Raw genomic sequence first — 13,954 nt, forward strand, 5'->3', positions numbered from 1 at the left:
CATCCTTTCACTCCCTCCTCTCCACATTTTCCTCCTCTGTCTCTGCTGCTAAAGCCATTTTCTACCACTCTAAATTCCAAGCATCTGCCTCTAACCCTAGGAAGCTCTTTGCCACCTTCTCCTCCCTCCTGAATCCTCCCCCCCCCCTCCTCCCTCTCTGCAGATGACTTCGTCAACCACTTTGAAAAGAAGGTTGACGACATCCGATCCTCGTTTGCTAAGTCAAACGGCACCGCTGGTTCTGCTCACACTGCCCTACCCTGTGCTCTGACCTCTTTCTCCCCTCTCTCTCCAGATGAAATCTCGCGTCTTGTGACGGCCGGCCGCCCAACAACCTGCCCACTTGACCCTATCCCCTCCTCTCTTCTCCAGACCATTTCCGGAGACCTTCTCCCTTACCTCACCTCGCTCATCAACTCATCCCTGACCGCTGGCTACGTCCCTTCCGTCTTCAAGAGAGCGAGAGTTGCACCCCTTCTGAAAAAAACTACACTCGATCCCTCCGATGTCAACAACTACAGACCAGTATCCCTTCTTTCTTTTCTCTCCAAAACTCTTGAACGTGCCGTCCTTGGCCAGCTCTCCCGCTATCTCTCTCTGAATGACCTTCTCGATCCAAATCAGTCAGGTTTCAAGACTAGTCATTCAACTGAGACTGCTCTTCTCTGTATCACGGAGGCGCTCCGCACCGCTAAAGCTAACTCTCTCTCCTCTGCTCTGCTCTCATCCTTCTAGACCTATCGGCTGCCTTCGATACTGTGAACCATCAGATCCTCCTCTCCGAGTTGGGCATCTCCGGCGCGGCCCACGCTTGGATTGCGTCCTACCTGACAGGTCGCTCCTACCAGGTGGCGTGGCGAGAATCTGTCTCCTCACCACACGCTCTCACCACTGGTGTCCCCCAGGGCTCTGTTCTAGGCCCTCTCCTATTCTCGCTATACACCAAGTCACTTGGCTCTGTCATAACCTCACATGGTCTCTCCTATCATTGCTATGCAGACGACACACAATTAATCTTCTCCTTTCCCCCTTCTGATGACCAGGTGGCGAATCGCATCTCTGCATGTCTGGCAGACATATCAGTGTGGATGACGGATCACCACCTCAAGCTGAACCTCGGCAAGACGGAGCTGCTCTTCCTCCCGGGGAAGGACTGCCCGTTCCATGATCTCGCCATCACGGTTGACAACTCCATTGTGTCCTCCTCCCAGAGCGCTAAGAACCTTGGCGTGATCCTGGACAACACCCTGTCGTTCTCAACTAACATCAAGGCGGTGGCCCGTTCCTGTAGGTTCATGCTCCACAACATCCGCAGAGTTCGACCCTGCCTCACACAGGAAGCGGCGCAGGTCCTAATCCAGGCACTTGTCATCTCCCGTCTGGATTACTGCAACTCGCTGTTGGCTGGGCTCCCTGCCTGTGCCATTAAACCCCTACAACTCATCCAGAACGCCGCAGCCCGTCTGGTGTTCAACCTTCCCAAGTTCTCTCACGTCACCCCGCTCTTCCGCTCTCTCCACTGGCTTCCAGTTGAAGCTCGCATCCGCTACAAGACCATGGTGCTTGCCTACGGAGCTGTGAGGGGAACGGCACCTCAGTACCTCCAGGCTCTGATCAGGCCCTACACCCAAACAAGGGCACTGCGTTCATCCACCTCTGGCCTGCTCGCCTCCCTACCACTGAGGAAGTACAGTTCCCGCTCAGCCCAGTCAAAACTGTTCGCTGCTCTGGCCCCCCAATGGTGGAACAAACTCCCACACGACGCCAGGACAGCGGAGTCAATCACCACCTTCCGGAGACACCTGAAACCCCACCTCTTTAAGGAATACCTAGGATAGGATAAGTAATCCTTCCCCCCCCCCTTAAAAGATTTAGTGACTGTAAAGTGACTGTTCTACTGGATGTCATAAGGTGAATGCACCAATTTGTAAGTCGCTCTGGATAAGAGCGTCTGCTAAATGACTTAAATGTAAAATGTAAATGCAAATCACTGACCGGATGCAACTGTTATGAGTGTGATAAAGGCTTATTGACTAGAGGTCGACCGATTATGATTTTTCAACGCCGATACCGATTATTGGCGGACCAAAAAGCCCAATACCGATTAAAATCTGCCAATTTGTATTTATTTATTTGTAATAATGACAATTATAACAATACTGAATGACCATTTATTTTAACTTAATATAATACATCAATAAAATCAATTTAGCCTCAAGTAAATAATGAAACATGTTCAATTGTTTAAATAATGCAAAAACAAAGGGTTGGAGAAGAACACATTATGGGATTTATTGCCAAAATCCCAGAGTATACATTTAAGATTTTTTTTATTACTATGTTTGTTTATCAGTAACAGTTTCCATCCACAGTTAGAGTGTAAAGTGATACCATATTAAAAAACAGCTGTGATGGAAACAGGTCATTTCTGTATAATTTTATAAATGGCGACATTATTGGTTTGTTCGACGTGGTGGTGGTATCTTTTTATGTCTGTATTATGCGAAAAATGGTGGTGGAAACAGCTTTATGCGCAAATATTTATACAATAACCATTATACTGAAGTAACCTTGGAGCCACGCAATGATATGGTGTGTGGTCCTCCCACTATAACTTGACAACAAGGGCAACTACTACTTCAAGGTCTCAGAGCAAGTGACGTAACCGATTGAAACGTTATTTAGCGCACACCGCTAACTAAGCTAGCCGTTTCACATCCGTTACACTTCATGCCAATAAATATTGAGGGTCTTATTCTGGTGACATGATGGTCGATACTTAGCTGCTATTTAACAAATATATATTTTTTTATCTTGCTCTTTTGTCCATAATAATCTCCTCACGTAGGCTATACCCACACTATCTGCAAGCTGTTGGCTAAAACGCACATGCCAATACCTGAGTGGGCACATTACCTATAACGCTGCATTTGTGACAAAACCCTCAGTAGAGTTGAAAATGCGCTGCAGCAAATTTAATCTTAGGCAAGTCAGTTAAGAACAAATTCTTATTTACAATGACCGCCTACTTGTAAAGCACCCCCTAAAGCCGAATGACTAAACTTGTATTTTTTATTTCGGTACATGGGAATTTAACTGTAAAAGTTATTTTTATGTGCACTACGTCATCACTCACAGCCTTTCATCTGCAACAAGTCCATTTGTTGGAATTACACCACAGGTGAGAAAATGTTCATTTTTTAAAATGCAAATTTGATTACGTATATTAGCATAAAAATCTGGCCAATTGGTGAGAGATTTTCATGCAAATATTCTAAAATCTATATTAAAAATTAGCATTTTCATTTTCTCACCAGAAAACAGCTTGCGGATACAGTGCGGGTATAGTCTACATGAGATTATTATGGACACAATAGCAAGAATATTTGTTTTTGTCAAACAGCAGTTAAGCATCAATCATGTCACCAGAATAAGACCCTTGATATTCATTGGAATGGAGCATCAAGCTAAAGGCTGAGCACTTTCACCACTGTGAAGTTCATAATTTCTTTCATCTGTAGCATAATAAACTGCATGCTTTGCCGAGTCGTAGTTGGCGTACAACACATTACATTAGTTTAACGACCCAGTCGAAAGACAGGGCAATGACTCCAATCACTGCCTTGGGATAATTTTTTAGACCTTAGGGAAGAGTGCCTACTACTGGCCCTCCAACACCACTTACAGCTGCAAATGGTCCACGGACTAACCAAGACCAACCCTGCTTAACTTCGAGGCATTCCAGCAGTGAGATGCCGGATGGTATGCTGCTGGCATAATGAACCAGATTCACTCATGCAGAAATCCACTCCCTGGTTTCCATGTATATTCTTTGTTTTCATCGCAATGCGTGCACAATGTCATTATCCCTTTAGTAATGTAGCAACCAAGGATTTATATACATAATTGGTAGCCATAGTGACGTTGATTAAAACGTTACCGCTGCTTGAGAGATTTAACAGTTATTTATCATGTGTGTGGAACGTGGCAGCTTCGCTGCCAGCTGGACTGAGTGACTAATGGTGATCATAGATAGCACTGACTGTTCTCGTCTACAACTAGCAACTGTACTTAATATAATGATACAAGATATGTAAAAAGTTTCGACACTTACAGGCAGAAAGCACATATTTGCTTGAACATGCGGTGAGGTTGCATCTTCTCACAGGTATCAAACGTTGGCCTTTAGTTTGCTTGATGAGATGTCTGTGCAGCTGCCGAGCAAGTGGCGTTAAAACCGATGAGAGAGCCACCATTATCTCTGATTCTTCGAATACGCTTTTCGAGGGTTGCGAGAGTCAAAGTTAACTGTTATTTATCGTTTCGGGTAAGGCAAAACGTCAAGTCAACTACTCATCTTGTCCCCAGGTGTTACGGGTTGGTTTCATAGCTGTTTCCACCTAACGGGATTTGCTGTTTAGGGACCCTCGTCTTCCACATTGTCGGCTGGATGGCTGGTCTCTCTCGCTTGACTGGTAGCAACGAAATGGGCAGGCTTTCACACGATTAAAACATTCACGAACTGACAGTAAATTCCATCCGGTTTTACAGCTTTTCACTAGTCCTGTTGATGCGTGCTCTTACTTGAACACCGCACCCATCTAATTTAGCTTCCTACAGATATTTCACGCGCCGCATCAACGAAAATAACAGATTGTAAATGTGTTTACAAAGCAATGTCATTACGAAGAGTTTGCTGAGTGGGGGGTCGCAAAATTCCCATCCCGACCTATCAGCTTTATCGTCTGAGGGACGTTTCAATCCACATGCGCGAGACGATGCTGCGTTCATAGCATCTTGTAAATACGAGCATATGACTGGAAAATCCACTTGAACGCCTCTCCAACACTTAATTACTTGAGGGAAACTCGTCTACACCCTTGAGCTCCGACTTCTTCCATACACCTAATCAAATTGTATTTGTCACATGTAAACAACATGGCTGCGTTCGGGTATGTTTTTACGTTCTGGCACGTTCAATTTAACGGAAATGGTGCTGAACTGAACGACCAGTTGGAACGCTGTCGCACACAGTTTCTAAACCGATGCACAACATTGCGAGACTTCTGGGAACGCTTGCAAAACAAACTAAACAGACCAGGCCAGGGTTTGGGGTTTGAGAAGTGAACAGTTCTTCCTTAGTTGTTAATATTCTCTAAATCTAAAGGCACAACCTCGATTCGAGACAATGTTTTTGGTAGTTCAACATGTTATTGCTCCAACCTCGTGAAAGTGACAAACTGACACGTTTTAATTTTCGTCAAAAACAACTTTATCGAAGGATTAGCTTTGACCTGCACATGCGCAGTTTTGCGCGAGACGACCGTTAGAAACACGTCATCGGATCTACACATGAGCTTAGCGAGCCAACGCCGCCATGGCATTGACTACAAGTGTTTTAGCATATCCTCATACGATATTATAAACCTTTCGGTTACTAGCCCAACGCTCTAACCACTAGGCTACCCTGCCGCCCCATGACAAAACACTTATTTTTACTGCTCTAATTAAGTTGGTTAACAGTTTATAATAGCAATAAGGCACCTCGGGGTTTGTGGTATATGGCCAGTATACCACAGCTACGGGCTGTGTCCAGGCACTCTGTTGTCATGCTTAAGAACAGCCCTTAGTATATTGGCCATATACCACACCTCCTCGGGCCTTATTGCTTATGTATACAACAAGTTGGTCTAATCCTGGATTCTGATTGGTTAAACCCGTATTCCAACTGGTGTCTATTCCACAAGTTACCACCAGCTAAAGATATGACGTTGAAATGCCTATTTACTCTGTTCCATCTCACTGCGCAATCCACTGTCTCATCAGCCTAGCCAGGCAATTTATAAATTTGATCTCCACTATAAAAAGCATCTAGATATTATCTCCGATGTCTTTTAGACTAGCATTTGATTTAACAGCAGAGATTAATATAAACCTTGTGGTCTGTCTGACGTTTGAATTTCAATATTGAAACAATGTTGCAATCTCCAGCTGTCCCATAGTAATACATGTGTTGGGAGGAGACAGGCAGGCAGGCAGCTTTTCTCAGCAAGTTGAATTCATGAATCAGCTGGCATAATTTTTATATATATATTTCTTGATGCCTATTCAGATTCCTTGACTTTTTCCATATTTTGTTATTCTAGCCTTAGTTTAAAATGCATATGAAACAAAAAGAATCCTCAGCAATCTGCACACAATACCCCATAATGACAAAGTGAAAACCGGTTTATAGACATTTTTCCATTGATCATCCTTGAGATGTTTCTACAACTTGATTGGAGTCCACTTGTGGTACATTCAATTGATTGGAAATTATTTAGAAAGTTAGTTGACAGTGCATGGCAGAACAAAAACCAAGTCATGAGGTCAAAATAATTGTCCATAGAGTTCCGAGACAGGATTCTCTAACCTTCATTTAACTAGGCAAGTCAGTTCAGAACAAATTCTTATTTACACTGATGGCCTACACTGGCCAAACCCAGACGACGCTGGGCCAATTGTGCGCCACCCTATGGGACTCCCAATCACTAAATTTTTTAGTGTTGATTGTGTCGAGGCACCAATCTGGGAAAGGGTACCAAAACATTTCTGCAGCATTGAAGGTCCCCAAGAACACAGTGGCCTCCATCATTCTTAAATGGATAATGTTTGGAACCACCAAGACTCTTCCTAGAGCTAGCCGCCTAGCCAAACTGAACAATTGGGGGAGAAGGGCCTTGGTCAGGGAGGTGACCAAGAACACGATGATCACTCTGACTGAGCTCCAGAGTTCCTCTGTGGAGATGGGAGAATCTTACAGAAGGACAACCATCTCTGCAGCACTCCACCAATCAGGCCTTTATGGTAGAGTGACCAGACAGAAGCCACTCCTCAGTAAAAGACACATGACAGCCCACTTGGAGTTTGCCAAAAGGCACCAAAAGAGTCTCAGACCACGAGAAACAAGATTCTCTGATCTGATGAAACCAAGATTGAACTCTTTAGCCTGAATGCAAAGCGTCACATCTGGAGTAAACCTGGCACCATCCCTACGGTGAAGCATGGTGGTGGTTGCATCATGCTCTGTGGATGTTTTTCAGCAGCACGGACTGGGAGACTAGTTAAGATCAAGGCAAAGATGAACAGAGCAAAGTACTGAGAGATCCTTGATGATAACCTGCTCCAGAGCGCTCAGGACCTCAGACTGGGGAGCCAGCCAGAGCCCGGACTTCAACCCGATCTAAACATCTCTGGAGTGCTGAAAATGGCTGTGCAGCAACGTTAACTTCCAACCTGACAGAGCTTGAGAGGATCTGCAGAGAATGGGAGAAACTCTCCAAATAAAATACAGGTGTGCCGAGCTTGTAGCGTCATACCCAAGAAGACTCAATGCTGTAATCGCTGCCAAAGGTGCTGCAGCAAATTACTGAGTAAAGGGTCTGAATACTTACATAAATTAGATTTTAAATTCTTTCATTTTTAAATTAGCAAACATTTCTAAAAAACTGTTTTTGCTTTGGCATTATGGGGTATTGTGTGTAGATTCATGAGGGGAATTTAGAATAAGGCTGTAACATAACAAATGTGGAAAAGGTCAACGGGTCTGAATACCTTCTGAAAGAACTGTATATCTTCAAGGGGCCATCTTTAGTTGCCATATCAATGTTTGGACTTATAAATATGTACCCATTGATCATTGAAGAATATAACTTATAAATGCCTCATGGTGAACTTAGTTCAACTGTCATACCTCATCAGAACCCAAAATATAGCTAATGTCTGTAAACAAAGTAAATGTAAACAAACACTATATAGCCTCAAAACGTTCATTTTAATATCATGAATGATCAGTCTTTGCATCCATAGCTCTCTCTATGAATTTGAGTGGTTACATTTCTTCATCCCCATCCCCTTTAGCTTTTTTACCAAAACCGGCGCAATCGAGAATCCCAAATAAAACAGTATTGGACATGATCCAGAAATTAGGCGGGACTTGCAAAGTGTATAACAGCACAATACATCTGACAGTTTCATGAGCTACAATAGATGCAGCACATAGAGTTGAAGTCGGAAGTTTACATACACTTAGGTTGAAGTCAATAAAACTTGTTTATCAACCACTCCACACATTTCTTGTTAACAAACTATAGTTTTGGAAAGTGAGTTAGGGCATCTACTTTGTGCATGACAAAAGTAATTTTTCCAAAAATGGTTTACAGATTATTTCACTTATATTTCACTGTGTCACAATTCCAGTGGGTCAGACGTTTACATACACGAAATTGACTGTAATTTAAACAGCTTGGAAAATTCCAGAAAATTATGTCATGGCTTTAGAAGCTTCTGATAGGCTAATTAACATCATTTGAGTCAACTGGAGGTGTACCTGTGGATGTATTTCAAGGCCTACCTTCAAACTCAGTGCCTCTTTGCTTGACATCATGAGAAAATCAACAGAAATCAGCCAAGACCTCAGAAAAAAATTGTAGACCTCCACAAGTCTGGTTCATCCTTGGGAACAATTTCCAAACGCCTGAAGGTACCACATTCATCTGTACAAACAATAGTACGCAAGTATAAATACCATGGGACCACACAGCCATCATACCGCTCAAGAAGGAGATGCATTCTGTCTCCTAGAGATGAAAGTACTTCGGTGCGAAAAGTGCAAATCAATCCCAGAACAGCAGCAAAGGACCTTGTGAAGATGCTGGAGGAAATGGGTACAAAAGCATATATATCCACAGTAAAACAAGTTCTATATAGACAAAAGTCCGCTCAGCAAGGGAGAAGCCACTGCTCCAAAACCACCATAAAAAAGCCAGACTACGGTTTGCAACTGCACATGGGGTCAAAGATGGTGCTTTTGAGAAATGTCCTCTGGTCTGATGAAACAAAAACCATCATTATGTTTTGAGGAAAAAGGGGATGCTTGCAAGCCGAAGAACACCATCCCAACCGTGAAGCACAGGGGTGGCAGCATCATGTTGTGGGGGTGCTTTGCTGCAGGAGGGACTGGTACACTTCACAAAATAGATGGCATCATGAGCATGGAAAATTATGTGGATATATTGAAGCAACGTCTCAAGATATCAGTCAGGAAGTTAAAGCTTGTTTGCAAATGGGTCTTCCAAATGGACAATGACCCCAAGCATACTTCCAAAGTTGTGGCAAAATGGCATAAGAACAACAAAGTCAAGGTATTGGAGTGGCCATCACAAAGCCCTGACCTCAATCCTATAGAAAATTTGTTGGCAGAACTGAAAAAACGTGTGCATGCAAGGAGTCCTACAGACCTGACTCAGTCACACCAGCTCTGTCAGGAGGAATGGGCCAAAATTCACCCAATTTATTGTGGGAAGCTTGTGGAAGGTTGCCTGAAACGTTTGACCCAAGTTAAACAATTGAAAGACAATGCTACCAAACACTAATTGAGTGTATGTAAACTTCTGACCCACTGGGAAAGTGATGAAAGAAATAAAAGCTGAAATAAATCATTCTCTCTTCTATTATTCTGATATTTCACATTCTTCCAATAAAGTGGTGATCCTAACTGACCTAAGACAGGACATTTTTAATAGGATTAAATGTCAGGAATTGTGAAAAACTGAGTTTAAATGTATTTGGCTAAGGTGTATGTAAACTTCCGTCTTCAACTGTATGGTAAAATGTACAGTGCTTTGTGTCTATAATAAAAATAGTAGTTTCCAATTGTGGTTGAGCACACAAATGCATCTTTACAAACAGCCCAAGTGTTATTTTCTGGTTTAATGTAAATAATTGGATGAGGTTATTTTGACTAACAGAGGTCTTGCAAATGTTATGCAAACGTTGTACTAGTACTTGACTGAGAATATGTTTAGCTAAAGCTCCTTAGGAATGGCATTATTGTAAACTTGCTAATGGCTTTGCAATTTTGTACTCCATTTAGGAGTGTCACTGACAGGACTGTGATTACTCTTTTGGACTTTAATCCCTACACACTCACCCACACACCTTCAATTACAAAATATTCGCTCTGGAAAAAAAGGTTTTCCTTGAGTCCTGGGACAGCACGCTGGAAGTGGAACACACAAAATACTATCTCAAGGTGAGAAGGACATTATGAAACATATTTGCTGTTCTGGAAATCATGGCTGTAAAAGTATCCAGTTGTAAATGCTATATAATGAGGTGTTTTCTCCATCTGAACCATTTATAAAGAACTGTGGCAAAAACAAGACATCACTTATTGTCAAACCAAAAACCAAGCAATGAAAGGGCTTCACAGTAACACGTGTTATATCCAGTAAAAACAACTGCAAAGTACAGAAGTTCCAAACATATACCTTCTGAAAGTATTCACACCCACTGACTTTTTACACATTTTGTCCCACTGAATTTGAAATGGATTAATCTAAGATTTTTTTCGTCACTGGCCTGCACAAAGTGGAATTATGTGTTTATTTAAAAAAAAAAAATCTATCTATATAAAAATAAAAAGCTGAAATATTTTTGAGTCACTCACTATTCAACCCCTTTGTAATGGCAAGCCTAAATAAGTTCAGGACTAAAATGTTGCCTAGTTGCCTTGCACAGAATAAGTTGCATGGACATTGTGTGCAATATTAGTGTTTAACATGATTTCTGATCGACTACCTCATCTCTATACCCAACACATACAATAATCTGTATGGTCCCTCAGTTGAGCAGTGAATTTCAAACACAGATTCAACCACAAAGACCAGGGAGGTTTTCCAATGCTCAAAAAAATAAAAAATGAATCACCCATTGATGGCGAAAAATAAATAACAGCAGACAAGAAAAAAATATCCCTTTGAGCATGGTGAACTTATTGATTACACTTTGGAGGGTGTATCAATACACCCAGTCACTACAAAGGTACAGGCGTCCTTCCTAACTCAGTTGCCGGAGAGGAAGGAAACCACTTTGGGATTTCACAATGAGGTTAATGGTGACTTTAAAACAGCTGTAATTGTGGAAAACTGATAGATACTCCACAAGTTGAGCTAAGCACAGGCAAAATCCTAGAGGAAACCCTGGTTCAGTCTGCTTTCCACCAGACACTGGGAGATAAATTCACCTTTCAGCAGGACAATAATATAAAACACAAAGCCAAATCTACACTGGATTTGTTTACCATTTGAGTTAGGCAGGACACCCATATCTTTGTAGTGACTGCAGCATACCACTGCTGGCTTCCTCTGAAGCCAAGCAGGGTTGGTTATGGTTGATCCCTGGATGGGAGACCAGATGTGGCTGGAAGTGGTATTGGAGGGCCAGTAGGAGGCACTTTTTCCTCTGGTCTAAAAAAATAAATAATAATATCCCAATGCGGCAGTGATTGGGGGATTTTTCCCGGTTAGGATACGGTCTTTTGAATGGGATGGTAAATAGGTGTCTTGACTCTGTTGCCACTAAATATCCCATTGTGTCCTAACTAAATTCCCAATCTGGCCCTCATACCATCATGGCCACCTAATCATCCCCAGCTTCCAATTGGCTCATTCACCCCCCTCTCGCCTGTAACAATTCCCCAGGTCGTTAATGTAAATAATGTGTTCTCAGTCAACTTACCTTGTAAAATATGGGATCAAATAAAGCAAGACAGTGAATGTGGACAAGTTCCAGTTTTGACATAAATCTATTTCATAGATGCACACATTTCTAAAAACATGATTTCCCTTTGTCATTATGGGGCATTGTGTGTAAATGGGTGAGAAAAAAGTATATTTAATCCATTTTGAATTCAGGCTGTAATACAACAAAATTGTGAAATAAGCCAAGGGTATGAATACTTTAAGGCACTGTATGTACAGTCGTGGCCAAAAGTTGAGAATGACACAAATATTAATTTCCACAAAGTTTGCTGCTTCCGTGTCTTTTTTAGATATTTTTTATCAGATGTTACTATGGAATACTGAAGTATAATTACAAGCATTGTCAAAGGCTTTTATTGACAATTACATAAAGTTGATGCAAAGAGTCCATGTTTGCAGTGTTGACCCTTCTTTTTTAAGACCTCTGCAATCCGCCTTGGCATGCTGTGAATTAACTTCTGGGCCACATCCTGACTGATGGCAGCCCATTCTTGAATAATCAATGCTTGTCAGAATGTGTTTTTTTGTTTTTCCACCCGCCTCTTGAGGATTGACCACACGTTCTCAATGGGATTAAGGTCTGGGGAGTTTCCTGACCATGGAACCAAAATATCAATATTTTGTTCCCCGAGCCACTTAGTTATCACTTTTGCCTTATGGCAAGGTGCTCCATCATGCTGGAAAAGGCATTGTTCATCACCAAACTATTCCTGGATGGCTGGTAGAAGTTGCTCTCGGAGGATGTGTTCGTACCATTCTTTATTCATGGCTGTGTTCTTAGGAATTGTGAGTGAGCCCACTCCCTTGGCTGAGAAGCAACCCCACACATAAATGGTCTCGAGATGCTTTACTGCTGGCATGACACAGCGCTCACCTTGTCTTCTCCGGACAAGCTTTTTTCCGAATGCCCCAAACAATCGGAAAGAGGATTCATCAGAGAAAATGACTTTACCCCAGTCCTCAGCAGTCCATTCCCTGTACCTTTTGCAGAATATCAGTTTGTCCCTGATGTTTTTCCTGGAGAGAAGTGGCTTCTTTGCTGCCCTTCTTGACACCAGGCCACCCGCCAAAAGTCCTTGCCTCACTGTGCATGCAGATACACTCACACTTGCCTGCTGCCAATCCTGAGCAAGCTCTGTACTTGTGGTGCCCCGATCCCACAGTAGAATCAACTTTAGGACAGTCCTGGCACTTGCTGGACTTTCTTGGGCTCCCTGAAGCCTTCTTCACAACCATTGAACCGCTCTCCTTGAAGTTCTTGATGATCCGATAAATGGTTGATTTAGGTGCAATCTTACTGGCAGCAATATCCTTTCCTGTGAAGCCCTTTTTGTGCAAAGCAATGATGACGGCACGTGTTTCCTTGCAGGTAACCTTGGTTGACAGAGGAAGAACAATGATTCCAAGCACCATCCTCCTTTTGAAGCTTCCAGTCTGTTATTCGAACTCAATTAGCATGATAGAGTGATCTCCAGCCTTGTCCTCGTCAACCCTCACACCTGTGTTAACAATAGAATCACTGACATGATGTCAGCTGGTCCTTTTGTGGCAGGGCTGAAATGCAGCGGAATTATTATTATTTTTTTTGGGGGGGGGATTCAGTTCATTTGCATGGCAATGAGGGACTTTGCAATTAATTGCAATTCATCTGATCACTCTTCATAACATTCTGGAGTATATGCAAATTGCCATCATACAAACTGAGGCAGCAGACTTTGAAAATTAATATTTGTGTCATTCTCAAAACTTTTGGCCACAATTGTACACTGTAATGGTCATCAGTGGTTGACACAGGCAGCGCAATTCTGATATATTATGTATACTAGTAATACTGTGTATGCTAAAGCTTAAGAAAACAAGTTTTGGGTCATTAGATCTGTAAGCGTTTATTCTGTCGTTACCTACTTGGTCCAAAGGGAGGTCAAGGCCCAGCTAGGATGGATCAAACTATAAACCACATGAAAAACAAATGTATAAATAAAGCCAAATACATTTAAACTCAGTTTTTCACAATTCCTGACATTTAATCCTAGTAATAATTCCCTGTTTTAGGTCAGTTAGGATCACCACTTTATTTGAAGAATGTGAAATGTCAGAATAGAAGAGTGATTTATTTCAGCTTTTATTTATTTAATCACATTCCCGGTGGGTCAGAAGTTTACATAAACTCATAGTATTTGGTTGCATTGCCTTTAAATTGTTTAACTTGGGTCAAATGTTTTGGGCAGCCTTCCACAATAAGTTGGGTGAATTTTGGCCCATTCCTCCAGAGCTGGTGTAACTGAGTTAGGTTTGGAGGTGTCCTTGCTCGCACAAAATTGTTCAGTTCTGCCCACAAATTTTCTATAGGATTGAGGTCAGGGCTTTGTGAT

The 13,954-nt window shown here is 42.2% G+C and overlaps 1 protein-coding gene across 1 annotated transcript in view; it reads right to left on the minus strand.

Moving 5' to 3' along the window:
- LOC118396593 (carbonic anhydrase 5B, mitochondrial-like) overlaps positions 1-4,956 on the minus strand; it is a 29,071-nt gene extending 24,115 nt beyond the window's left edge. The window contains exon 1 of the mRNA XM_035790886.2: positions 4,115-4,956. Within this exon, the coding sequence (XP_035646779.1) occupies positions 4,115-4,256 (142 nt within the window). The 5' untranslated portion in view covers positions 4,257-4,956. The remainder of the gene's footprint in view (positions 1-4,114) is intronic.
- Positions 4,957-13,954: the final 8,998 nt, after the last annotated feature.

The sequence above is a fragment of the Oncorhynchus keta genome, chromosome 17 (assembly GCF_023373465.1).
Source record: "Oncorhynchus keta strain PuntledgeMale-10-30-2019 chromosome 17, Oket_V2, whole genome shotgun sequence".
NCBI classification, from domain to species: Eukaryota; Metazoa; Chordata; class Actinopteri; order Salmoniformes; family Salmonidae; genus Oncorhynchus; species Oncorhynchus keta.